Source organism: Anser cygnoides, chromosome 14 (assembly GCF_040182565.1).
Source record: "Anser cygnoides isolate HZ-2024a breed goose chromosome 14, Taihu_goose_T2T_genome, whole genome shotgun sequence".
NCBI classification, from domain to species: Eukaryota; Metazoa; Chordata; class Aves; order Anseriformes; family Anatidae; genus Anser; species Anser cygnoides.
This window is the reverse complement of record NC_089886.1, coordinates 7,431,092-7,459,085: the sequence shown is the minus strand read 5'-3', so window position 1 is coordinate 7,459,085 and position 27,994 is coordinate 7,431,092. Positions and strand designations below refer to the sequence as shown.

The following is a 27,994-nucleotide window of genomic DNA, read 5'->3' as shown; positions in this document are numbered from 1 at the left end:
ACACTTAAGCTGCAAGAGAACCTCTTGGCACTAGAGTGTTTGACAATTACAGGTAGCATGGCTTCCCCTTCTTTTTGTACCGCGTGGATTAAAATATTTATATTGATTTTAAATAATTAGACAATATTTCTTGTAATCTATACAGCTATATTTGTCACCTGACAGACTATCACTGTTCTGCAAAAAGGTGAATAACCTACTTGGGCCAATGTGTTTAAAACACAATTGTGTTTTAAACAAGTCATATTTGAGCTCTAGCACAGACAAACTTTTAAGAATAAACAAACAAAAAACTGCTCACACTTGTATGGTTTTTCCAAGAGTTTTGGCAAGCAAGTGGTTAGAGACCAAGGTATAATTCAAGCCTGCAGTAGTTACGTTAGTAGTGATGATGACTTAGGCAGAACAGCCAACCAGCTTTACAGAAAGCATGTTTATTTGGGTGGATTAGGTGTAGATGGCCATCTACTCAGGAACTAATTAGAGCCCATGAAGCAAAATAGATTCTCTGTGACTAAGGGACCATCACTGCACTCTGCTGCAACTATCTCCACGTTTCAGTTTGCTTTCTCCAGCAGAGATGGGTGCATGGTTGTTTAAAATAAATAAATAAATGCCTACTGCTACAAATAACTTGCTGTGCACACACTTGTCTCCCAGGCAGAGGATGACCAAAACAGCAAACAGCATGTGACAGCTCACTTAATGCGTTTCATGGTGGTGCTCAGGGCAGTAGTCAAACTACCTACTATCAGACTAATTTAGGTGTCAGAACTACTTCTCTTTGGTGGACGATGAGCAAGCTGCTGTCTGGGAGCCCTGGCCAGCTCCTGGTCCTATCCTCTCCAGGCTCTCCTAAACTCAAGTGACAGAGCAGCTGCAGCAGCTAAGGAAGCTGTTGAGGCTGGTGCGGTTATAGCCCTTGGATGCTCTTGTGCTGATGGCAGTGTAAAAACCTCACCTGTAAAAACAAGGGGAGAACAGACCAAGGGGCTCATTTCAGCTAAGGGTAGTCAGTCAGTGGTCAGACACCATGGTCAGTCCTCATCCCCTTGCTGTCACAGGCCCACCGGAGCCAGAGCCCACCACGTGCTACAGACCATGGCCTCCTCCCCTATCACCTGGCGTTCTCTGCTTCCGTAAAATTAATTTGATGACTGAATTAAACTAATAATTGCCTCATTTCCAAGTATGGTCTCACAGTACACTTGACTTAAAATGGGCTTCTCTTGGGAGGCTCCAGGGAGATCTAGCTGTATTACTTATGGAATCTGGGCTAAGTTAATTAATTTTTGAGGGAAAGTGCTCAATTTCACAGATGGTAGCTGCCTGTTTCTTGTGTAGCCAGGGCCACACACAGTCACTGATATCTGCACTGCCATCAACACCCAAAGTAGCCCTGAGGTCACTGCTAGGGCTTCTTCCAGCAAGCTCCCTAGGGAAGGCTGCTCTTCTGCTCTCTCCACCTAAGGAAAAGGGCACATCTTGGATATCCAGATCATTTCCTACAGGTCAAACCATTTCCTACTGTTCAAACCACTGGGTACATACTGAACCCTGTGCTGCAAAATAAACAGGGGCTCTGATTTCACATGAGATTAGATACTAACATGACACACAAAATGAAAATGAACCAGTGTTTTGTGTCTTGTCACCAAGCACGGTGGATAGGACCGTCTCATCCCTACAGCTCACCAGAAACCCCAGCAGGTACTTCAGTCAACAGAGAATGAAACTCAGCAGTAAAGATGCATCTTGGAGCTTAAGGCAATGGTTCATTCTAGACACTCGTTTTCACTAATGAGGCCAAGGACCAGAAAATCCAAAAGCAGAAGAGTGAACCCACCCACCCAGCAGTGGGGCCAGGCAAGTCGTTAGCAGTCAGCCTGGTACCTTACTGCAATCCACTTGTGACTCCCATTGGGACACAAAGGAGGGCTCAAAGAGGAGTTCTGCTCAGCAGTGCTGACATTATAAGGCCTCCAGCACACTATTAAATCAGAGTCCCTGTACTCTCTCTAGGACCACATACTGTTATTTGCAATATAGTTGAGCTATGCTTAAAATGAGGACTTGTGAAAGAAACAGGCTACCATAAAAAGAATTAATTTTCTGTACTTCAGATCAGAGCTGCAGCACTCAAGTGAGTCCTTTGGAAATGAATAACTGAAAAGCAATAAACCTATTAAAAGAATAAACTTTTACTGCACCAAAAGGGTGAAATAGTGACCTGTCACATGAACGGCTCAGTTAAATGAATACATTTTCTGTTTCACAAATCAAAGCACATTTCCTAGGGAAATGGACCTTTTTTGAACAAATGCCTCTTTTAGGATTAGGCAAGTTGGAACTGTAGCTCCACTTTACAACATGGCTATGCATTAAGCAGATTTTTACTAGAGCAAAGTTATGGATGTAGTTAGCCAAAAAAATTAAAAGAGGATGATCGGAATAGTTAGGTATTAAAGACTGAGTGAGACTATTCTGCATGCAAAGTGCTCGAGCTGGTGCCTTCAGTCGGTGGCACGCTGCTGTTGGCTGGTGCCCAGGATGCAGGGCTTCAGGTGGAGGCACAGACTGCTCAAAGACTGGTGCTCCATTTCCCAGGGATGCTGTTGCTCCTGTCTGTTCCTGGCCAGTGACAGCTATAGAGTTTGCACCTCCAGCAAGGGCACATCCAGTTCATTTAAAGCTCCACTCCCCCATTCCTTAAGTGTCACAGCTTTCACAGGTGGTTCTGCCATCAGGGCCTCCACCTGCTTACACAGGTCCTGTGCATCAGCTGTCTCTCTCTTCAATATTCTCAATACCAGTACTCTAGAACTACACACACTTAAATAAGAAGTCCTAGGATTTCGTGACAAGAAAAAAGTTTGGATTTCCTTCCTGCCTGAAGCAGACAGATCAGATATTCTCAATCCAGCTATGTAGAGGAAAGTAGGAGGCTCAGGCATTTAAAAGCAAACATATTTCTAGGAGCTACAGACATCAAAAAAATCATCAGTCAAGTACTCAAAATGGCAGAATAAGCGATGGTTACATGCACTCAAACCCCGCCCTGTGATGGTGAGGGTGAAGTCTGCCTTTCCCACAGCCCACACAAATTCATCCACTCCCCCCACAACAACATTTTATTTACCTAGAAATTAAGCGTTCAGATTCTGATGAGCTCTCGCTGCTTTTTAATCTATTGCTTGAGGATTTTCTCTTGCAGGGAGCATCTGACACAGCGAGAGGCAGCGCTGCCTGGCAAAACCCAACTTGCCTATTTTTACAGAGGCTGTGTTTGAGCATCCATCAGGTGTGCTGCTCACACAGCCAAGACACACTGCTACCTGGCACGTTTGGCAGATATCACAGTGCTGTCTCTCACTCAGAGAGAATGTTTCTTCTTCTGTCACTACCTACACGAAACATGAGGAGACAGCCCTTCCTCCTCACACTGCTTTTGTGCTTCATGGTAATGGCATTGCTGAGCCCTATGAAGTCTCCAGCTCGTTCTCGCTCTGAACAGGATAAGGTTCAACATTTTTAATCCACCTGTAATAACATGGAAACTGGTATTTAATTTTTAATGTTGGCTTAAAACCCAGGTGGTTGCTAGGCTTTACTTATCAACAAAATCTGTCTCCTTTATGGAGAATTAGAGTTCAGGAGTCCAGCACTACTGCTTGCAACTAATGCATTCCTCCCCCACTTCCTCTCTCAAACATCTTTTCAATTTTGTTGGACTAAAGGCAAGGGTAAGGTCAGGCATCTGACGGGGCCCCTGGGATACTGCAGGGGACATAAACCAACAGGAATTAAAGCAGGATATATATACTAGGTTATCAAGCCCATTTCCTGGCCAGTGCAGTTTAGCAGCCCATGACACATTCCCGCGTGCTTTATCTGCAGTCCTGAAGAGAGCTTGTAGCTATTAGTTCTGGTCACTAGGACTTTGCAGCTCTTCAGATGACCTGCAGGCTGGTTTGATCCTACACCTGCAAAGGCTATCTTATCTAAGGAAAAAAAAAAATATCAGCATATAAAGGAATAGATAAGATATTCCTGCAGAGTTGAGTCCCTGAGGTTTTAGGGTTTCGTGCACTACCAGCAAGTTCATTGTACTTGTGAGATCTGCCCATACCACCAGTTTTAAAACCCACATTAGAGAACAGCCTGCTTTTTCCTTCTTTGGATTTTCAAAAGGGAAAGATCTAGAGGCTGGAATGGAAGAAGGGGAAGAAAGAAAAAACACACAAATAGGACCAGTTCCAAGAATATCAGCTACTTGTCAGCTCTGCAAAATATCTGTTAATTTATAGAGGAGAAGTGTGTAGGTTCTTTCAAAGCCATACATCAAAGCTTTCTCCTATGATACCTAGCTTTATTCAGCCTTCATATTATGGACCAAATTGGATTTCCCTGGTTCCGGATAAACCACATAAGAGTGATGTACACTGTGATTTATTGCTGTAAAGTGCTTAAAATGCCTCCCACTAAATTTGTTGTGACCTTATCACACTATTAAAACCCGAAGTAAATAAGTGCAGCAAGTAAAGGTTAACAACACACCAAATAAAACAAACAACAAGCAGAGGGGATGGGACCTACTCGCACACATCACTGGCACACTCCAGGGAATGAAATTGCTGCATGGTCTGGCAGCAGCAGGGAAGAGCCCAGAGGATGCAGAGCCTTAGAAATGGCAGAGATACAGAATGGGTTTTAATTCCCCAGCCCACAGCCCTCCAGCCCACCAAGCACAACAGCCTTGCTCTGCACTTTGCAAAGACAAATTTTCCCAGATCAGGCCTCATAAAAGAAAACGGCATCTCTATCTCCAGCCCAGGCACGTGGGTGAAGAGTAGAGCAGCAGCACAGAGGATCACAGGGTTATCTCCCCACAGGGAGCCTGCATCTAGGATCAAAGGCCAAAACCACTGAGAAGAACCCATTACAAAAGTATTAAGGATTACAAGTATTGCCAGGAGGTGAGTAAGCAGCTAGCAGCCTTCAAAGATGGGCCTGGTGGAGAGTGTACAATTTATTTGCTTGCATCAGCCAGATCCCTCTTCCTAATCATGGAGAGATGTTCCACCCCATCATACTCAAAGCAGGCAGGTTTGTGAAGACCTGGGTGCCACAGAGAGCTCTTCACCTTCTCCTCGAAGAAGATCCCCTGAGCTACGAACTCCCAACACTCACAGGGAGGCAGCCTCCACATACCATAAGCACAACTCCTCTGGCTAGCTAAAGCCAAAGAGCTGAGCTGCTTCCACACAAGGTGAGAGGGCAGAGCTGCCCATTTCTGGAGCAGACTTAAGCCATCAGATAGCAAATAACACATCAACAGAAAAGTTATTATTGTCTCTATTTTCAGCACACCAGTTAGCACCCCTGTCCAGACAGAATATTGAATTCTCAAGGAATAGCTGTGCTTCTACAAGAAGAGCCTTTAAAGGAGCAAACCTCACACTGATTTGAAAGAGTCATCAAGGACAAATTTACCACGGCATTTTAAATGAGGGTTAGGTCTTTTTTCCATGTATTTTCTCTAAAATATTTTTTTCCAGAAGACCACACCTAGGTCACACGTAGATTCATGTCCTTCCAGTACCTAAAAGAGGCTGCAGGAAAGTTGGAGAGGGACTCTTTATCAGGAAGTGTAGGGATAGGACAAGGGGTAATGGCTTTAAACTAAAACGGGTGAGATTTAGATTAGATATTCAGAAGAAATTCTTTGCCATGAGGGTGGTGAGGCCCTGGCCCAGGCTGCCCAGAGGAGCTGTGGCTGCCCCACCACTGGCAGTGCCCAAGGCCAGGCTGGATGGGGCTGGGGGCAGCCTGGTGTGGTGGAGGTGTCCCTGCCCACTGCAGGGGGTGGAACTGGGGGGGCTTTAATTGCCTTCCTACCCAAACCATTCTGTGATACCTTCTATTGTCTCCTCAGAGATTTACAAGTTACCAAATACCTGAATAAGAATAGCATCACTAATTAGAGAAGCCCTTAAAGAAACATGAACAACATACGAACAAATCCAGACTGACCCAAGCAAGCGAATAGTTTAAGCCACTGTTTGAAATGGTTTCCTTGCTGTTTTCCTGCTATCTGAGGGAGGTAGTTTTGTTCCCAGGTGCTTTTCATTACAACCACCAATTAATTAAAAAAAGGCATTGCATAACTCAGAGCAACAGAATACACACACCCCAAAAGTGAGAACTTCTTCAAAGTAAAAACAAAATTATAAAAATAAAAACCATTAAGAAGACTCAAAAAGAGCATTTGAAGTCTCCAAGACAAAAAAAAATTTGAATAAAAGTTGAAGCAGACTTTGTTAGTTGGCCTCTGCGTTCAACGCAATTACAAAAGGTTTCTTGTTCTATAATAAATATTTCTCTGACATCCTAGGTAAGCATGAAGTTCTGAAAGTTTCCCCAAACATTAAACTGCTTGAATATAAAAACATAGTACTCCAAACCATGCTTTCTTCTGATATATCAGTAAAAGCAAGGGAGAGTCAGGTCATTAGAATCTCCTTTTTACTTATTCTAACAGCAGCTGTGATAATAAATTCATTACTTCCATAATTACTCTACTATAATTTAGTAATAGGTTCGCATTAATTTTAAAAATCTTACTATAAGGCATTATCCAAACAAAATAAGAAACAATTAAAATTAATTTAGTCTAAAATCCTACTTACAAGGCATTACCCAAGGAAAAAAAAACAATATATACCATAAAACATATCTAAAATCCTATTAAAGATGATGACTTGGAGGCCAAAAAATATCTTACTTAGAAGCACATATATGATATAATCAACTTTTTCTGCAGTATTTTTGAAGCGGGAGCAGACAGCCAGTCACAGTGCTAGAAGAGAGGCCAGGCAATAAGGCAACGAATCTAGCCTCTTATGGACACCACAGTTCCCCAGGGCTGGTCCCAGACCCCAGCCCACCACGTTGTTTCAGCCTGTCTCAGCCTCCCGAATGTTTTCTCAGGGAGTTATCACAGCAGTCACTCACTATGGTCAGGACGACCAGGACTCCTCAGAAAGCTCTTCGCAGGCTCCTACTACCTTCAAGCCTTGGGGTGAAGAAGTTCCTCCTCTAGCTGCAAAGAACCAGCACGCCTCCTGCGTTCACCCTATGAGCCCCAGCAGGCTCTGAGTCCTCCCCAGGTGATCACAAGCATCACCTGAGCCTCCCACCCCCTTCCAATGCCCTTTACCTCCTCACTGCTGGGCTAATCTGACTTTTCAGCACCCTAATCACACACACCTTAGTGGGTTTGATGTGGGTACTGCTTATTCAAAACCAGAGTGTCTCAATGGAAAAAAAAAAAAAAAATTAAACAATCAGCACCCAATGCATGCACCTGCTTTGTTGAGTGTCCGTGCACATTTCTTGCAGAAATCGCAGCAGCTCTAAGATTGTCATTTGTTCCCTAAGGCTTCTGAGATCTTTGTGGCACAATCTTCTATCCTGAATCATAAACTGCTTTATTGTTTGCTACTGTGGGGAGCGTGTAGCTAAGTCCTGCCTTGGACTGCTCTTTTGAATTTCCCTCCTTGAGGTTATAGCAGCTCTTAAATTAAAACCCTCTAGATTTTTTTTTGTGTGTGTTAAGTATGTGTCAAACTATTCTTGCTGCGGAGATGTATTTTTTCCACAGCAATGGAACTCACTGTGTTAGGGCAAAACAGCTGTGCAACAAAATACAGTGGTAACCCTAATGCACTTCTATAGTATGTCTCAATAACTAGGTCACATGCAGTATTAAGAAAAATGCTACAGATCAGATTCCCATCTGCCATGCCCCACAGAGGATCTAGGTTCTAACAGAATCATAGTAGATGAGTAACTTGATCCCAGTGTCCAGTTTTACATTCGAGAATGTGTCCATGTTCAGAAACACATTAAAGCAAACACTTAACTCTACCCTTTTCAGTTAACTCCTGTCTCTGCCTTCTTGAAAAGAGTCATTAACTGCATTTCATCTGTTCAGTTCCAAAATCCTCAAATTCAGCTGCAAAAAAATGGAACCCCTTTGATCTCAGATTGCCGCTAATTCATAATTGATAACCCAAGCTGGAAAGAAGGGAAAAGCTTCGTCCCCATTAGTCGTTCCATTTAATATGTTCTGGTGCTTCAATTATGCAAAACCCAACTTTAAGGGTCTGACTGCCTTCCAAAATGTGAGTCAGTGGGGGAAAGAGAAAAACCCAGATCAAATTATTCCAGCTGTAAATCTTTGTAATAGCATAGATGTCATGAGAGTGACATCCAACATTGAACAATTCTGTTTGTTTTCTGAGCTGTTGCTTTGTAGAATTCCCAAGGCATCCATTAATGACTTCAGAGAGCTCAGCAGAGAAGGACTCATTCTCCCCCACTTACATTTTTTTTGGTCAGGTCATTATGCTGTTTGCTGTAATGACCCTTTTTGGCTCAAGGCACTAAAAGCCTTGGAGTAATATATGTCCTGGTAAGTGAGAAGGAATAATTAACACAAGTTATTTTGTCCTTTACTTTGGAGAAGGCAACTGTCAATTCTTTCTGGAGACATTTAAATTATAAATGTTAAGAATATGAGTGCAATGAAGAAAACAGTAACATGCAGACAATGCTAGGCCGAAACATGTTTTTCTACTGGGAGACTGACAGAAGCAAAACTATGCAGCAGGGAACTTGGTTAAAATGGCACAGATGTATTCACCACCTTGCATAAATAACCAGCAATGAAAAATATTTATATGGCTGTACCTGTGTTTTGTCACACAGCAGGCTGTTTTGCTTAAAGAAAAGTCAATTGATTTACACTTCTCTTGGACAAAACTATACAGCCATATAGCAAACTCCTAGGAATCGGAGGGCAATTAAAGAATGCAATTGCACAGGTGCAGTTTAAACAAGGTGAACTCATTTGTTACACAGGATGTCCCAGTGATTACCTGGATTACCTGTAGAGGACATTTAGGTTTGGTGGTTCTCCAGACTTCACCCAGACTAGCACAAAAAGAAAAGATGTAATTTGATTTCCTCTTGGTTTGTGCTAAGTGACTGCTGGGGGTCATGCTCTAGGAAAATGTGAACTCCAGTAGAAGGTTTTCCTGAATTAGGACCGTGGTAAAGTCTCTTTTCTGGAGGTCATCACTACTTTTTCAGGGTCTTATAGGATCTCTACTCTGCCTGCCACTGATTTTCTAGGAACTTCATTCTCTTCCAGACTTCTCTTCCATCTGTGAAACGTGGTCAGCAGGTTCTGACACCACTGAGGAGTCTGGGAGATATGCAGACAGTGCAATCCGAATAAGCTTCCTTTCTGTGGTAAACTATGCTTAAGAAAAGTTTGCAACAGAACTTCACATCCTCTCTTTTCTTTTTTTATGGTGAATTTCCCATGGTGACAGAGTAAAGTCAAAAGCTTAGAGCAAATGGAGGAAACACCCTCACTTGTGCTTACTGTCAGAACATGTCAAAGCCGTCACGTCAACATCCTTGCATTTTCTGTTACATCTTAAGGGCTAGGCAGTTAACCTTTTACAATACAGAATCTACTGAGGTCTCCAGGCTTCCCTTGCTTTGCTCTTATTTCCCTCATGAAACCTCATCAGTACTTGGAAGTTGTGGGGTAGGCCACGTCCTTTATAGATAACCAGATGCTAGCTCTTTCCCTCTTTCCTCTTTGCCATGTGCTGCAATCCACCTGCTGTTACTTTTGCCCTCCTGGCATTCTTTTTCCCAACAATATTTCTTCGTATTTCTCAAGGGAAAGATATGCCTCAGCCTTACACCGGTTGATGAGAGCACCAAACTTCCTGAGGCAGCCCAGGCCCTTCCCCAGACCGGCACAGGGACCACCCTGCGCCTTGCTTGGGTTTGGAGCTCTAGCAGACTTCGGGAATCACGTCTTGTGGCTAGCAGGACTGGGGCCTTTGATCCAGGGCCAGTTCTTTCCTTGTGCTTTGCCTCTTCTGTTTTGCTGCATGTTCTCCTGTTGTTTCTATTTTTTTCATAGACGCCCGGCAAAAGAAAAACAACTCTGCACCTCACAGACATTTTAATAATTCATACTCAACTTCAGTTCCTGCAATTTTAATAAACAAGTGCTTATTAGAATACAATAATTTCCTTTTAGAACAGGCAGTTTTTAAGGAATGAAATAACAATAATTGCCTCTAAGAGTGTGTATGAATAACAAACATTCAGTCCTCCTGGTTTTGTTGTTTAGTTCATTTGCATGGAAACCTTCCCCACTATGCCCCTTGCCTTTGCTTTAGCAGAGCTTCTGCTTTCAATTGGACACAATATTCAGCTGGGTTCAAACCAAAATCTGTATGTAAAAAAGCTATACATAACAACCAGCATATCCTGGAATCCGTTAAAAATATCAAGAGAGTTTCAAATGAGATTATTTTAAGAGCTCTCCTGCATTCATAGGAAAGCAGATTTATTGCACTTGCAGAGAAGTTCTCAGGTAAGAATGATGTAGGTGATAGCGTTGAGTCCTCTTGGTTCTTCTTCCTGCCCACAAACTTGGGGTGAAATATGAACAAATGTTTTCATTCTAGGTGAGGATTTTCATTATTTCTTTCACTTTAAAAAAAAAAAAAAAAAAAAAAAGCTGTTTTCACATAGAGCAGCTTTCATACGCTCCCACTCCCACCAAGAAAATGGATAAGCAACATGGAGACTTTAGGTTTCTCCTTCTAGCACTTCATAGGGGAAATTTCCCAGGAAGAAGAAACCCAGCCTTAACAAGATAATGATTTTTTTCTGTGTAGGAAAGTCTTGTAGAACTGTTTAATGGAAGAGAATATGGGGGAATAACTTCAACTTTGGCAGCAGGGAAAAACAATACCTTTACAAGTCAGAGGCACACTCCCTAAGGATACGTGTGGATTTTTGAAGGGCAAGTCCTCCTGCGAGACTTGTCTTGCTGGCTGCCCCACAGTGACCTCACAAAGCATTCCCAGAAGAGTCCTTGAAGTAACCAGGCTCCAGCATGACTCCCGAGACAGCCTGCCCTCCCAGAGAGGATGCACACCTAGCTCCTGCACCGCTAACAGGCGTCAGGGTGAGGCAGCAGCATATTCTCCTGTATCAGGTAATGAATAGCCTTTCGCTTTTGTATTCACAGCTGTGCATCTTCCTTTGGACCACTGAGTGCAGCTCCAGCTCAGGTTCTTGGTAAAAGGTCTGTGCTCGCAGAGGCCATGATTAGTGGCCAAATGAAACAGTCTCAAAATCGCTAACTTTATCCCATTTTACTGACGATCACACTCCCTTAAATGTTGAAAGTTTGTTGATCCCAAAGGTTTGGGACACTAAGCAGAAGTTACAGAGGTCAAGGTGTTTTTCTTTAAAGCCTTGTTTCTAGTTGCTTACAACTTTCAGCTCCCAAAATAAATGAGCTGAAGTTTGGCTCTCTGTAGATAAAGACATTTGCACTATACCAAAAGGGCTCCTCGAGTTCAGAGCAATTCCCCTGCACCATGCGGTCTTCCTGTAAGAATTAATCACTGGTAAAGCACAGTGGGGTCTTTCGGTGAAAGGCACTAAAGAAGTAAATTGCAATTTCCTCATACAAATTCCACTTTTCAAGATTTTTTTTTTTCCTACGAGAGAATTTAAATTAATTGAACGTTAATATGGCTCAGTTCTAAAGCAGATCCTTAGCTGATATAAATTAACATAGCTCTGACTCTTTTTTCCTAATCCATACCTTCTTGCCAAGCCAGGAATGGATCTTTGGTGAAACATAACCAGGACAGCTACAGTTAGCAATAAATGCTTTTCCTTCAAGAAGGTTAAGGACTCAAATTCTTTTGATTTTGGTAGTACTTGCTCCAGGTCTAGAAGAGGAAGCAGAGTTTTATTTCAGTATCCCAGACTTTGCCCACTCTTAAATGAACTCAAGCATTTATAAGAGCCTATGGCTTGTGCTTCTCCCAGCTCATTTTCCCTGGTGTATCATCATAGAGCTATGCAGGGAAAACATAAAAATAAATAAATAAATGAATAATGACCATGTTTGGATCTAACCTAGTTCGGGAATCCCTAGGATGCAGCAGAATTGAACTGGCTACCCAGTTCCAGCTGTGTAAAAAAGCCCTGGCTTCTTTTTAAGCTTATTTATATACAGATCAAACAAACAGACTTCCAAGTGCTTTCATTTAACTTTGATGCCAAACTTTGATGTCTTCACCATTTACAGTAATCATTTTTATGTGCACTTTTTTTAGTCCAAAATGTTACACATAAAAAGACCAACTTCATTTGAAATATGCAGCATTTTTGCTATTCAAAAACTCTGCATTTTTAATTTGTTTCTTATCAGCAGAGTACTTCTGGGGCAAAGAAAGAACATCAAGTTTTTAATGCCTTTCAGTTGATTTAAATTAATATTTTATGTTTGTATTCAAAAGAGCTGGCTAATAGAAGGGCTCTGACATTTTTTCCAGACTTTTTCTGGCATGTCTTATATGAAAAGCAATGGTTATTTCTCAAACGTTTGGTGCTTTATTCCATGATGAGTCCCCAAAAGATGATATTTCTACACAGTTTAATCCACTAGGATCATTGCTCATAAGCCCTGTGCCCAGACTAGAGAGAAGCAGTACCCCAATGTCTCGAGAATAATATAGCAGTCCTTTGCTTTAAATGTAAAGGCCTATTTTTGGGTGCTTGCACTCTCTCCTCTTCCCTTCCCTCCCCCAAAAATAGGGTAGCATTTTGCTCCCTATTTCTATATTTCCACCCAGCCCTTTTCCAAGAACATAGAAAGCCAGAGATAAGAGTGAAGCTTTTAATGAAAAGGGGGCTGAATGATTTCTATTGCATTTAATAACCACTTCATCACTGTCACTAGATGAAAGTGCTGTATTGGATTCCATAGCTGACAACAGTAGTGAGGCAGAGGACAGTCTTCAATTAGGAAGCTATACCCCTCTCCGTTTCAAACTGTTGGAGGAGGACAGTTTTTGAATTTAGCTTTTCACTGCAGAACACTCTAGCTAGCTCAGAGGCCAGTAGCAGTCTAGCACCAGCAGGATGCAGCTCAGCTTGTATTTATAACTGTATTTATCAGAATTAAGGTCACAGTGATGTCACGGTCATATTGCCCAGGAATCCTCAAAGATTCTGCTTGAGAAGATAGTAGTGCGTGACTGCTAAGAAAGCTGAGAACTTTTCCAGCAGGCTATCCAGAAACTGGCTGAGCTTTTTCTGCTGTACAACTTAAAGACTCAGAATTAACCTATAGGAATTGCCAAACACAGAGACAAACCCTGGACTTCAGCAAAGAGAAACAGCTCTTTAAGTTCGGATTCCTAACATCCTACTCCTGTTTAAAGCATAACAACTAACCTTCAACTCACTGAATCAAGAACATACTTTCAAGAGGAAGAATTGCTACTTTTCCTGGCATACTCACATACCGCACCAAACATTTTCTTCCTTTGTATTCATGTATATACTGTTATAGGCTTAACTTCCCCATAGGCACAACTACTCTGAGAATTCAATAGGCACAGAAATCTCTTTTTGAGATCCTCAGTTGAAACTCCTGGGGTCAACCTGGACCAGCTGTGCAAATGAGTCAGCAGAAGGTCACCACCCTCTTATGCAAAGTATTAACTATGATGCTCTGAGGCAAAGAATTTTAGAAGTGCTCTAAGCATTAAGTTTCCTATCACTTTGGTTAGCAGAAAGTAGCTGAACAGCTCAGAGAGGATTCAGCATGCCTATAAGCTCTCAGGCTATTCCTACTACAATTATTATGGTCACTGACTGGGTCTACAAATAAAGTCTAGAAAAGGAGGGAACTTAGAGAAGAAATGTAATTACATAGCTGAGTCCCACGCAGCACAGACCACTGCGGTGTTATCACCACATCTTTACAGAAATAATCCGTTTAGGCCATTATCCAAGAGGATAGAATACAGGGGAGAAAGTTTTCCTCTCTAGGGCAGATGAAGGAGGAGAGCACTGAGAAGCTATCATTAGTAAAATAATTGGCTGCCTGCTTTGCACAGTTGCCACAAAATGTTTGTGCTGTCAGTGCCACGAGTGTGCTGGCCTGCCAAAGTCAGAGCTCTGCCAAGCCTGCTGCTGGGGCTGCTGTTGCATTTCACCTTGTAGGTATATGATGCACCCCTGGATCATCGTCCCTATTCCCCTGCTGTTCCAGGCATGACATTGGGAAAATATATTATTGGCCTCCTTCCGAAACCTAGAATTTTGGCCCCAAATATAACATCTCAAACCTAGTTTTAAAAAGTGGAGGTATTATGCTCTCTGATAAAGGATCTGAATTAAATATTTAAAAAGTATTAATGCATTGAGTATATTTTTAAATGTAGTAATAAGTCAGTAGTTTCTGTATCAGAAAACAAGAAATATTTAAAAAGTAACTTACCAGAGAGAAATCTTATTAAAGGATAGAGTCTAGCAAGGAAAGACGTGCACTGCAGAGTAACTTATTCACATGCTTCATGTGTAAAGAAAGCTACTCAGAACACAATCCTCAAAGATGCTGCAGGCGCCCTGCAAGTTACCAATACTCTCGGTTTCAGTGGTATTGAACATACTCAGCACATTGCAGGATTTACCTCTACTGGCTATCTGATCCAAAAGCCAAACTGTTAAATTTATAAAATCCCTGCATGCTAGATCAGGACATGAGAAGATTGCCTACGTTGCTGAGACATTAAGATTATCAAATGAATAAATCTAGCAGAGATAGATAAAACAAATACCCATTAAAAATATAAATCTCTCAACACTAGCAAAAGAAATGCATTCCCAGCACAGACTCTGAAAATCTTCAAAAAGGCAGACATAGCCAGAATCAGAACAGATGGAGAAGATGAACGCTAAATGCTTTCCAAGCATCCTTCCCCACAAAAGTAGAGAGCATAGCAAAAGAGACTGATAGCAAAAGAAAAATAAAAATTAAGAGCATCTTTGAAAATTCTAGGACTTGAGAACAGGTAGGAATCTCTGCATTGAAACATGACATGCTACAGACCTTTGTAGCTATTTAGCCAATAGTTTAGCTGGTATTGCCTTGTTCTCCAGCAGAAATTGCCACAGACTTTTTTAGGTAAGAAAGGTGTAACTGTACCACACCCCTTCCCCTTAATCTTGACTCCAGGCAGCCCATGATAAACCCCAGTTCCACATCATTTTATCCCTACCACCCTTTGCTGACTTTGAAGTCACCTTCCCCTTTTAAGGGCACTACATTTCCAGTTGTTTCACATGCAAACGTCTCCAGGAATGTCTCTTGGTCGAGAAACTGCCATTTGTCTTCCCTCACTCAAACGTCTACAACCACATTTCTACATTTACCTAATGCCCTGGCTACACTTAGGATAAAAAACTGAGCAACAGTGTAATTTTATTTTATTTTTTTATTTAAAATTTAATTTTTAAAAAGTGTAATTTTTGCTTTTTTTAAAAGGTCGCTGCCAGCAGATCTCAGGATGCTTCCACAATTCACATGAACAGGGCAGACAATACATAGCTAAAGCATAGGCACAGTTACGCTATTATAACATAGTTCTGCTACTCTAATATAACCTCTACATAGAACACATCCCCGGTGACTGAACCTTTCCAGCTCGAGGTTCGATATTTCCCATTCGTCGTCTTCTTGCAAGAACCATGCCACAGGTTCAGGGCACGTCTGTCACGACACAGAGGGCTGCAGGTTGCTGCTTGCTGCCTGTGCTCTGAGCTGAGAGAACATAACATGAACTCATCCACGGCCCTTCAGACAACCTCACCCTTCGTAAGGCAGGTTCTTCTTTAAAGGCAGAGCAACATTCAGTCTCACTGAACTGTAACACATTCCACCTGGAAAAAAAAAAACGGACTTTTAAAGAACAGGAACCATAAGGAAGAGCTGAAGGCTAAAGCCACGGAAGTTATAACAAAATACAATGACAAAAAAAAAAAAAGTAGTTGCTGAAAAAAGATGTCCTGAGAAGCAGATATCCCATCCTCCATTCTGCACCACCACGGAGCTCAGCTGCATCCTCTTTCTGTTGAGAGCTTCTTTTCTGATTTACAGCCCTGTAAGAACTTCCCAGTACTCTTTTCTCCGGGAGAGATGGTAGCAGGACGAAGCTCATTATTAATAACTTAATTAGCCGTTTGTGGGAGTTTCTCTGTTTGTGCCAACACTACCTTCGGAGTTTTAGGACACACGCTGTGTAAGGGGAAACAGGACTTATATGCATGCTCTCCAGCTGTTCCATTACACCTGATTTATAGCATGACACTACTTGTTCTAGCCCATAACCTTGAGCTTGTAAACTACACAGGGGAAAATTTACTAACTACTGAGTTCATCTTAATGCACTATGGGGAATTTTAAGCAGGGAAAACTAAGGCAAGGAATCGGGGACATCTAGAAGAGCTGGTTTTGAACAGCAATACTTTAATGGCCCAGTGCAGCGTGCTTCAGAGTCCACCCCGTTTTCTTTTAATTAAAGCTTTAATTTACATGGCCAGCATACAGTAAGGGCCTATGTTTGTCTTCCTCTGAAGAAGATAATCGATAGGAGAGATGTAGACACCTTTCACTGCTTCTTAGCTGCATACATTGATAGAGTTTAACCACAATAGCGTGTACAAATGCTTTTATTCCACTCTTCACTAGCCTAGGAGTTTGATTAATAACAGAAGCCAGAAAACTGTTTTGCAGCTCTTCTATTGGGAAAGAAAGAAAGATCATCAGCCACAAAACAAAACAATTTCCTGACAGTAAAGGAGTCCTCATTAGTGTATATAGCAAAGCAATGAGAGCTGGAACACAGGTGCCAAAGGTACTTACTGCAATTTTGATGAGCAACCTAAAAAGGAGCAGGGAGTTGCGTGCACATCAGGTTGAATGCGAGCCAACACCACTCTCTCCTCACAGACAGAGCAAACTGCATACTTGGCTCCATCAGAAGCACGGCCAGCAGGCTGAGGAAAGTTATCCCCCTCTAGTCAACGCTGGTGAAGCTGCGCCTGAAACATCGAACTTGGTTTTGGGTTCCCAGCAGCAACAGAGAGAGGGAAACTGGAAAGTGTCCAGGTACGAGGCCTAGAGAGCTGGGTTTATGAGGAGAGGCTGAAGCTAGGCGTGTTCATCTGCCACAAAGGTTAACACGATGGTCCAAGAGCAACAGGACAGTCACAATGGGAGAGTCAGCCATGTCATGGTAACACCAGGCAACAGAACAAAGGACAGCAACAAAACACGGCTTGGGAGATTCAGGCTGAGCTTTGCAAGAAGTTTGCACAGGGAGAGCAGCACGGTATCAGTACAGGCTACAAAGTGGCGGCTGAATTTCAATTTTTGCAGGTTTTCCAGTATTGTTAGACAAAGACATAGGTGACCTGATGTAGTGTTGACAATGGTCCCACTCCAAGCTAATTTACAATAAAAATACTACATGGATCTACAGTTTAAGGCTCCAATTCATTATTTTTGGTGAAGGGAAAAAGGGAAAAAATCTAGGTTCACGTATGACAAAATTAATTCTACCACACAAAACCCAACAGTTGTACTATTGAGCAATACACAGCAGCAGCACTCACACATGTGCTAGTTAGTCAGATGCTCTGCCCCACATTGCCTTTAATTGCAAGAATGCTCAGTTCTTCAAGTGTATTTCATACTTTCTGGTTCATTTTCCCAGTTAATACTCTGAGGTGGACGCATAATTCGTCCAATATAAAGCTACACTCTCCTTGGCTTGTTCTCCTCAATGGCAGCCTGCCCTCTGTATTAGTGTACAACTTCCTTGAAACAACAAGAGAGCGTTGATGTTATAGAGCAAATATAAAATTAGCTCTGCAGTTGCTGACTAATCCCAAGAGATATCTTGTTCCTGAAACTTTCCCATCCTTTCAAGTTATTTTCCCTAGGTAAGGCTCCAGCACACAGTAACTGGTGTGATTATTATTGCTATTACAGTCTCTTATTTCATTTAATTAGTAATTATTTTAAATTACAAGATTGAAATACAGCTGGATAGCTGTCATTCAGCAATAAAGACTCATTCTTTGAAAAGTGAGAAATAAGGTCATTTTCAAGAGAACAATAGATCATATGGTAAAGAATGTCACTTTGTTTACATGGTTCATTGAGGATATTAGGAGCAACCTTATTCCCATTTAGAGGAGAATTCTGTTTGCAAGTGACCTTCCAACATCCCACTGATGGGTTTTCATGGGGATTGACAGAAGGTGACAGAAGGCAAAGAGCAATTCCTATTGTTCCTATGCTCCAGTGAGTGAAGGATTTCCCAAGCATCTCTCTGCAACGCTGAAGTGGCAGTACTGCTAGCACAGCTCTCATATTTGTGTAAGCAAAGCTAATCAGAAGATCTACATTGCACGACCTTGGTCTAGCCAAGTTCATGTCAGGTACTGACACACAGCTGTTGTAACACCAGGCAGAACAGGCCTGGCTGCTCATTTACCGTTCTAGCCCTAACACAGTCCAAGATCAGGGTCCAGTCATGGTTTATCACTCTCATATTTATCTTCCATGTTTTTGAGAAGGCTGATGAACACTTTTCAAGTTCAAAGGTAGATTTAGGAAGATACATAAATAATCTCCTCAGTAATTGCCCTGGAGTTCTAAAAAGGAAAACAAAACACATACAACACATGCAGGAAGACATCAGGTTGACTGAAGTACTTCGACTTCCTCATTGAATGCTTTAAAATGTTTATGAACAAGCCCAACAGCAGGTTTCTGAGTTTTCCTCAATTAAATCTCACATTGCTGAGCACAGCTCACAGTTCTGCTCTCTTCAGATTTCCCTGAAGCCTTACTACACCTTCACGCATACTTGCTCCTCCTATTTCTGCAATGTCAGCACATACACAAGTGGTGAGTTTACAGTGCCCCCAGATGTTACCAACAAAATTAGCATCAAGTAGAGGCCTAGGTGCCTCTCCTCCTCGTGTCTGGTGACAGATCATTTAAGAATGCCCTTTTATTGGGGGACACAGTAATAAAAATGATTATCTTCTAATAAAGTACTGTTAACTGCAACAAGTCTTTTTTTCCTGAATCCATATAAAAAAATCTAACTGAAGACATACTAAGAAAACACAGTAGAATCAAAAAAAAACATTTTATTTACATAGAAAACTTGATGGTATAGAGCCTTATCACTAGATTTTACTACATTTTTAAAAAGATTCAGGCAGGTTCCCATACCACTGCTCTGGCACACTCATCACTGAAAACACTTCAGACACTCTTACCCTCCTACAAGTGAAAGACAGGGATCAAGTCAGTTCAAGCTCCTTATCTCACAAATCTCCCATTGTGTTGTTACAGCCAAAGTTGGGGAGCTTCTTTAGCCACTGTGGGCTACACACCTTTAAGAAGAAAAGGGTACTAAGGTGTAAGGGGGGGGGATGAAAAGTCTGTCAAAAACGAATCCTCCTCCTTTTTGTTTTGAGGGAAACAGGAATGACGAGCAGCCAAACTAGAATGCAAGCATCCTGCCTTTTGCCTGAAAAATTTTAGAAGACCAAAACTGTTTGACTAAAGGAGTCTCAGGGCCACCTGCTGTATCATGAAGAAGCTGGAAAGGACAGTCACATTCTCACTTCTGCTTCAGTTTTTAGAGAAAACTAAAGTAATGAATATCCATGTATGGATTCAACCTTGTCTGGAGGTCAAGAAGGGATCTGAAGGGAAATCTACAGTATGCAGTAGGAAGAGGCACTGGGATAAAGTATCCGGGAGCCAGGTTTTACATGCTTAGATGACAAGCACTCTTAAGCATGGATTATTTTGCAATTCTTTGTTTTCCCAAATCACTGACTTCCCCCAACCCCCCCAAAATAAAAGTAATTAAAGTTTGCTACAACTTTTAAGAGACTCAGTATGGCAAAAGAGTTAAGGGCAGCTGGCAAAGCACAGTGCAGCTGTTTATCATAGCACACCAAAAACAGCTCTTCAAACAATCATGGACTACAGAAGTTTCTTCCATCTCTCAGACATCTTTCAGAGAAAAGTTACTAAATCCCTGCAGTAAAACAAGTAATGCTTCTGTAAGTGCACTACAGAAAAAAGAGCGCAAGTAAGCACCTGTTAGTGGTATGAGCTATGTGTGTACTTGTGTAACTTCACAATCCCCTAGCACTCCCTTTTCTTTGGTAGCCCGAAGAATCAGCTGTATGCCACCTTCACTAAGACAGCACAGAATTTGTTTCGTTATGGGAACTGTCCCTTGACCATCATTCAAGTAGTGATGAAAATAAAGCCACATAAGAAAAGCCACCACTAGTCAGTGTGGTGAAATGATCCAAACCACGTAAGCAATTCATCTCCCATTCTAATGTTCCCAGAAAGGAAAAGGTCTAAATACCAGATTTTCATAAACAAGCAACTACTCATTCTGTTTTTATGCTTGTGTTCATGATCTCTGGCCATCTGGGTTGAAAATTTGACTGGGTAAAGACAGATTTCTCCCTATTGACCTTTTTTTGCCCCCTTTTTCACTTCATAAAAATGAGATTGTTTTCAGAGAACTGAAAGCTTTGTTCATATATGCAACAAGCTATTCCACATTAAATCCATACAGCATTTTACTTGCCTCAGCATTACAAAAGCAATTTGTTCCCAGACACTACAGAATAATTAGCTCACTCTTCACCGAGATATGCTTTCCTCCCTATAATGCCTGCTACTCTTATTGAGTTTCTACAGAGAACAGCTTGAGCTCCAAATACATATCGGACTATTAATGCCACGGTCAGAATCAAGAAGAGTTTCAACACGCTGCAAGTTTTCACTGGCATGTCCCTCTCTGACAAACTAAACAATGCCACCTAGTGACATTGTCAAAACCTGAACTTTTTTACTTACTGCCAGACACAATGCCTAAGACACATAACAGAAACAATAAGGAATCAGCATTACAGCCCAGATAAAGGAAACCTAAAATGATGCATGATAATCTAAGATAGTTGCCAGCTTTGTTGATTGTTGAAATGTTGTAGCTACTCTGAGATGTCCAATTCTGATAATTTTACTCAAAGTCTTGACCTTGCAATCTGTCCATTGTACATTTTTACAACAAAAGACCCAAATGTATATAACAAAAAGATAGCTGCATCAGTTTTGTGACAACCAAAGTTCCTGAGAAACTGTGTAGGTGCCCTGTATGCTCTAGATTTGATAGCCCAGACAAGTTTGAATGCTGTGGTCCAAGTAACTCAAAAAGTAACATCTGTTGCTGCTCTTCCAAGACTTTTCTCTACCTATTGCTTGAAAAATAAAAGCCTATGGTCATTCTTGCAGAATCCAGCTTCAGTAGCACTTAAAATACACCCAACACATGATTTTAATTATTATTTTATGTAACTACATTGTCAAACAAGAAGTACCCATACAGTCACAAGAGTTTGTCACAGCGTATGAACAAGTGTTCTATTTCGCAGCTGTTGCACATATTCTTTTGCTTGATCAAAACCAGTCTTTCGTGGCTCCGGAGGAGGAGGAGGACCTTCCACCAGCTTCACGAAGTAGTGGCACCTGACTAATTTCATGATGCCAAACATGCCTTTACCATGGTAACGGATCCGTTTCATATATTGGCCTCTGCCTGTTAATGACTCAGCTGAAAGAAAAAAGGAGGGGGGGGAGGGAGAGAAAAGACTATTTAAGTCTCAGAATAAACTACTACATATCTGCAATTGAAACATTGCCTCAGTGTATTTTTCATGATTGCATAGGAAAAGTTATTTCCATTCATGATTCTCCCCTCCAGTTTACATTACTTTTAGCAGATTACTGCCTCAGAGAAATCCAAGGGTTGAGTTAACACTCTTCAGGAGCACCAAAAAGGTGTATTTAGAAAGCATTCACGTGAATACAGAGTAAATGAAAAAACCAAGCAAAGCTAGATAGTTAGACAGAAAGCTTACTAGCTTATACAGCTCTTAGAAATGCGGTACTAATTCCATTGCTTTTTCAGTACTTTGTCCCGTCAGTTCCTGGAGAAGTCTTATAGACTTTATTTTTCCTCCGCTTGACCAATATTGCATTCATCATACGTATTTTCATTATCTACACATCCAGTCCTGCACTAGCAAAAAAGCCTTCTTTATGGCAGAGGCCTGGAAGGGTCCAAAGAATTCTTATCAAATCTCTACAACCCAGGTTTCTTTAAGCTTATGAGTTGGGTTTGATAACACATCATATTTGGCAGAATGGCAGATTTTTTTTCTTTGAGACTGAAAACACCTATAAGGTAAGCATTTCTCTAATATTTCTAGGCAAGGAAGTGTGGTAGTTTTTACAACCCTATTCCATAGTTATCTGTAACTGATCTTTTATTATTAAAAAGTCTCCTGTCAATACCCATTTACTTGCACACAATGTTTCTAAGAGAAGCCTAAGTTTCTGATTCTTCAAAGGTAGTAGTACTATTCCAGGACAAGTTTCCGTGACCTATGTTCACCGGCTGCATTAAAAAGTAATACCAGCTTACTTCCTGCTATCTAGTCTTTCATACTCATGTCAAGCAGCTTCCTCTTTGGGACTGTTTCCACACTGGGAACAGAAGTTCTATTCACAGATGAGTATCTTAAAAACAATGCACCTAGTCAACGCCAGAACACCACTTGTCAGAAACCAACTGTAAGAAACTGATGGTCAGAAAATCAGCAACCACATTAACTTCAGCTCTGCTTAAAATAGGAAGCACATGCCTTTAATGTTTTGCTAAAGATACGTTTAGCAGAAACCATCCATCCATTTCTACTGATCTGAAGCAACGGAACCTTTAAGAATAAACTGTTTCATCGAGTAAGATGACATTTTTCTGTACAGAAATATGAAAAAACTTACCTATGTGTAAATTTGATTTGAATTCCACATTGTGATTTTTTACTGCCATTTCTTGAGCTTCTAATAAAACCTGTAACAAGAAGAAAGAAGTACTGAGCAGAAACTGAAGCAATGCTGTTTCTTATCTCTGGGTAAGATGGAGGAAATTGCAAGTTTAAGTCAATTACAGAAAAGTATTCTAGAGACATCAAAACTGTTAGAAAATAGACTTATCCCTTACATAAGCATGTTCTCTGCACACAGATTGAAAAGCTTCAGGACAACTATTACACTTTTAAGGAGGAGACAAAATGGGGAAGATGGCTCCCACCAGCAATTGTCTGTATTCCATCCATGCACCTTCATCATGTCTAATTAGACAGACTAGAAACAAACTTCAAGGTAAGCAAAAATCAACATATGCCATTCACTACTTTCAGCTAATGTTTGATTCTCCTTTGTTATTATTATGCCAGCAAACAAGTAATTTGAGACTCCTAACAACTACTGTGTATGAAAAACTTTTATGCCTTTACAGAACTCAATCCTTTCCCTGACACTATCCCTCATCTTCTGATTTTGAAGAACCAAAGCACATTGATATAGTCGACAGTGACAGATTCTGCATTATTTACTACAAGCTTAACATCAAGCATCATTACACAGAAGACGATACCCACATGTTATTTGTTGTCATTACAAAATAAAACATTCAGCACAAGCTACTTCTGTATATCTTTAAATCACGTTACATGAATGTGGTTTGAATGTGTTCCCAGGAGGCTTAATAGAAACATCTCCGAATCTCTAGTGACATTTATTGATTTAAAAGTTTTCTTGAAACTAGGAGGGTTAGAGAATATTACTGCATACCTCTTTGATCACCTTTGCTCCCTTTTTATCATTAAACTCCAACTGAGCAAGAGCCTGATCAATGGACATTCCTTTTATCTGCAATTTTAAAGCATTAAAGTTAACTTTTGCAATTACAAATATTTCCCTTCTCTTACTCAGAAGACAGTATCTAAATTATTTTACTACTACAAAGAGCTAATCAGAAGACTTTAGCTTCCTTAATTATCATCTCTTCAACGTAATACCTCACATACAGTGCTTCTCAACCAAATGATTTTTTTTAAGTGAAAAAACAGCCTATTACTCTGCTTCAAAGTTCCCCTTGCCATCTACCGCTAGGCAGAAATTAACATGAAAATTCTTCGACAGTGCATGAACCGCGTATGATCCTGGGTACGCATTTGAGAGCATACTAGGATAAACAAAGCTAAACAAAACTACAAACAGCTGCTTGCCTGCACTAGTGCATGCTCTTCCTCAGGACTCTATTATTAAGATGGCGATTACACTGTGACTAAACTAGGCAGTTAAGGCAAATACAATTAAATTTTGCATTCTGAAATTCAGTACAAAGATGTACTTTCGCTTACCAGTTTTGCCAGATACCACATCTTATCTCTGCTGTATTTTATGTCCCTCCGACAGTGATATATTTCCTAGGTGCAAAAAAAAAAAAAAAAAGAGGACTGGTAATTTTGCTGTGAAAATAAGAATGAAACATACGTTTACTCTGCAACATATGCTCATTCTAGGAATAAAAGAAGCATGGCTCTTCCTACTATACTATGGACACACCAAGTCAGGCATACCTTTGCTATTTTAAACTGAAAGCATTATACAAAAAAATAGTTAGCAGTGAATTTTAATACAATCTTGTAAGAATTAAACTAGGTTATAAACAGAGGTCCTGAAAAAGCAGTCAGATTTTTCACCACCTTTTCTTCTCCTCCTCCTCCCCACCTTTTGAAACAGTCTAAAACTCACGTGCCCGTACAGTTCTTTACTACTCTGACATCAAGTGAACTTACTGGGATAGCAACAAAACATTATTACCAGAATGAAACTAATTAGCTCTTCAGAAGTGAGGAGGGTTTCAAGTTTGATTGGCATGAAGAGTTGCCTCCAAAGAGCCATTTAACATTATTACTGTACCAACAGGGAACAAAAGCAGCTAGTAAAATTTAACAGCAATACAAATTTGAAGGACATGGCATTCTTTATGAAAAGAATTTGATTTGAGTTGGTTGATAACTCTTTTCATATATATTCCATTAGTCACTACAGTTCACAGCATGTATTTCTAAGTTCTAGGCCATAATGTTGATAGAAGTGACAGGTGCTCATGGTCCACAAAGCACGTCAGAAAGAAAAAATAATCTGTTCTTTTGAGATGTAAATACGTTATTTTGCTGAGCAGTATGCCTAACACAGGACACAAGACATTACTTCCCAATGAAGTACAATTATGAAAATGGAAATCAAAAATATCAGCTTTCAGGAACGATGAAATACTGAGTAATTCACCTAAAACTCTGCCAGGTTGATGTATAGAGAAAACAGCATTGCTTATTCCCTCCAAAGGCATAACACTTAGCTTTCATGAATGACTCAAAAGACTTGCTTCTATTCACACTTAACTGTGCTTCCCAGTTTTAAAAGGGCCAGGAAGAGAAGACAGGGAGAAACAGGCTTAAACTTGATGTTATCAAAACCTAATCCCATCAGTTATGACTACATTTTAAAAAGCTGACCACGTCACTTAAGCTGACTTTTCCAAAAGTTCTCTTGCATGACCAGCAGAAGGCCTTCATTGAGGATACAGGTAACAAAAGGATTTTAGATTCTTTGCTTCAGTTTATGGTTTAGTAAACACAAGTTGCTGTGCAATGGATGGAAGAGCAACAGCCCCACTGTATTGCATTTACAAAATGGTTTCCTAAGGAAAAAAAGACTTCTGCAATCACATGCCATGCTTGACTCATACGTCCATCCCCACATAACTTCAGAACTCTCCAGATCGTATCAAGCAAATGAAGCAATCACTGTGAGAGCAGACAACCTACGAACAGCTCCATTAAGAGGCAGGCTGCAGTAACAGGCAAGTATCAGACCTCAGAATCTATAAGGCAGGAAAACAAAAAAGTAATGGAGAACATGCACTATTTTACTAACAGTAAACAGGCACCATTAGTTCCACTACTAAAGAAAGTCACGTTTATAGCTTCGTGCAGAAGCAACAATCCAGCTGTCTTCTTCCCTAGTTAACTGTTGATGGTATGTACAGGACAAGTTCATAGTGATACATCCCCGACAACTTTCATCTGTGTAGTTTAGAGAAATTCTACAAGCAGCGGATGGCATCTTTGCCATGTGCAACACATTAAGCAGGCGATCAGCTGCACAGCAACTTGAAGTTCCAACATAATTTAGAAATAGAGAACATCCAGAGCGATGTTAACTTTTACAATGTCAATATGCCAAACAGACTTCAATGTTAAAAAAACCAAATGAATAAGCTATCAGAATAGTGCCTTGTGAAGATAACCAAAGACAATCTGCTCTAAAACTACTAAACATAAACAAGAAATTCACAGGTGTATCCTTACAGCTGGTCTGCGAGGTTCTCCAGGCAGCTGCGGAGGGTAAACAATCCTGTTCTTTTTCTCCCACTTCCCAAGTTTCTGTAGACATGCACTTGTGTGGATGCATGACAGAGGGAAAACACTACTGGATGCTAACCACCTGCAAGACAAAACCAGAGCTTTTGTTGCTGAACACAAAATTTCTTGCTGTCCAGTTTATCTGGAAAATTGTGAACTTACCCATCTTGATGAAGAGAACTGTCACATTTGAATACTTTCAAATAAAACTGTAAAAGTCCTTTACAGTTCACATTGCGAGGGCTTTGTAATTCAACAGAAAGCTTTAGGCTCCCTAAAGCAGGCCAGGAACCTTAAATGGCACTTGTACAGCATAAGATTCTACAGTTAACGTCCCCTGATTGTCACACAAAGACACCATTACCTTTCTGGTCTTGCGTGGAGTTCATTACTCACAAACAATTCACATCTTCAGTTTTCCAAGACTAGCCAATACTTACTTAACTTCTAACAACAAACATTTTAACAGTAAAAATTTCTACCTTTTCAAGGGACTAAGTACTAACAGTATTAGAAGTGTATAAGCATTCACCCTATCTGAAATTTGAAAGGGAAAATAATCTCAACTGCTTTCAAAATGCAATGAAATCACTGTAAGATAGCTGACTGCAAAAACCTTTCTACAGTTTTCACTCAGTTTGCTCACCTCAGAGACCAAGCTGCATTTTGCCCCCTGCTGACTGGACAGAGCAGCACCAGGCAGCCACAAGAAATAGACGAGATCAAGACCAGACACTGCGAGCTCTACTGAGGCCTGAACAGCTTTGTCTGGGTTGCCAAATGGTGTAAAACATTTTAGAAAGTGACTGACAAACAGAATACACTTATTAATTTCAATAAAGCATTGTACACCTTGGAAAGCTTTCACATGGCATTAATAAGGAGTAGAACATGATATAGATTTAAATGTTACGGATTATTTTTTCAGTTATTTATTGAAACTACAATTTAGCATCACCAAATATAACATCACCTATCAATGCAGGACAATACTTGCCTAGTTCATAAACATCGTTTCGCAGTTTAACAACCTAACCAACAGTGAGGTAAGTACTGCCTTTCACGCATCAGCAGAACGCACTAATGCATCTGACAGACTAAGGAATTCCACATTCTGTGCCTTAAGGCGATCCAGCCACATGTGAAGAGCCTCTATTTGTCATGTGGAGAGCAACTCTGACGTGACTTTGGGAGAGCGAAGAGGACACAAACGCGTTACAAAAAGAAAAAAGTAACAAGCAAAAGTTTATATACTTTACATGCAATGTTTTTTTTTTTAATATGTTTTATGCTATATGCATAAGGCTTTATAGGACGATACACAAGCAACAAGCGAGGGCAGCTCCCGAACGAGCCCCGGGGCTGTGCAGTGCCAGGCACCCGCACTCACCTCTCCGGCCGCGCCCAGCCCAGGAGCCCACGCAGCCAGGCGCCACCTGCGAGAGGAAGCAGCGGGGTGAAACAGGGAAAAGCCCCCGGAGCCCCGACAACAGCAGCGGGACCCCTGGGGGAACACCAGCCCCGCTCTCCCCCCACCCCCCGCTCACCGGCACCCAGGGCCCTCCCCGCCGCCATCTTCCCGGCCGCGCTTTGCGGGCGAGGGGCGGGCATTTCGCGACGCTTTGCGGCG

At 41.1% G+C, this 27,994-nt stretch overlaps 2 protein-coding genes and 1 long non-coding RNA gene across 5 annotated transcripts in view; all 3 read right to left on the bottom strand.

Annotated features, from left to right (window-relative positions):
- The window catches only part of SGCD (sarcoglycan delta), a 517,792-nt gene extending 510,615 nt beyond the window's left edge, over positions 1 to 7,177 (bottom strand). Inside the window, exon 1 of the mRNA XM_013176020.3 lies at positions 7,015 to 7,177. The gene's annotated coding sequence lies outside the window, so the exon portion shown is untranslated. The remainder of the gene's footprint in view (positions 1 to 7,014) is intronic.
- A 3,227-nt stretch (positions 7,178 to 10,404) lies between these two features.
- Positions 10,405 to 10,981, bottom strand: LOC106032850 (uncharacterized). Its single transcript, XR_001205069.2, has 2 exons — positions 10,853 to 10,981; positions 10,405 to 10,587 (listed from the first exon to the last, which is right to left on the bottom strand). It is a non-coding gene; the product is annotated as an uncharacterized lncRNA (long non-coding RNA).
- Positions 10,982 to 21,357: 10,376 nt separating this feature from the next.
- MRPL22 (mitochondrial ribosomal protein L22) lies at positions 21,358 to 27,993 on the bottom strand. 3 transcript variants are annotated; one of them, XM_013176017.3, is made up of 7 exons: positions 27,912 to 27,993; positions 27,755 to 27,800; positions 26,311 to 26,446; positions 24,295 to 24,360; positions 23,723 to 23,800; positions 22,871 to 22,940; positions 21,358 to 21,638 (listed from the first exon to the last, which is right to left on the bottom strand). In XM_013176017.3, the coding sequence occupies exons 1-7, from the start codon at positions 27,973 to 27,975 to the stop codon at positions 21,427 to 21,429; spliced, it is 672 nt and encodes a 223-aa protein (XP_013031471.2). In that variant the 5' UTR covers positions 27,976 to 27,993; the 3' UTR covers positions 21,358 to 21,426. The 3 variants fall into 3 exon arrangements, with proteins under 3 accessions (XP_013031471.2, XP_066833336.1, XP_066833337.1); XM_066977235.1 differs by lacking the exon at positions 23,723 to 23,800; XM_066977236.1 differs by lacking the exons at positions 27,755 to 27,800; positions 27,912 to 27,993 and adding an exon at positions 27,011 to 27,639.
- Between the last annotated feature and the right edge of the window lies 1 nt (position 27,994).

Coding starts and splice junctions, on each gene's coding strand:
- MRPL22 (XM_013176017.3), bottom strand. CDS start 27,975: ATGCCCGCCCCTCGCCCGCAAAGCGCGGCCGGGAAGATGGCGGCGGGG. Junction 26,447..27,754: donor GGCTGGGCGCGGCCGGAGAG/GTGAGTGCGGGT, acceptor TTTGTCTTGCAG/GTGGTTAGCATCCAGTAGTG. Junction 21,639..22,870: donor CAAATCAAATTTACACATAG/GTAAGTTTTTTC, acceptor TTTTTCTTTCAG/CTGAGTCATTAACAGGCAGA.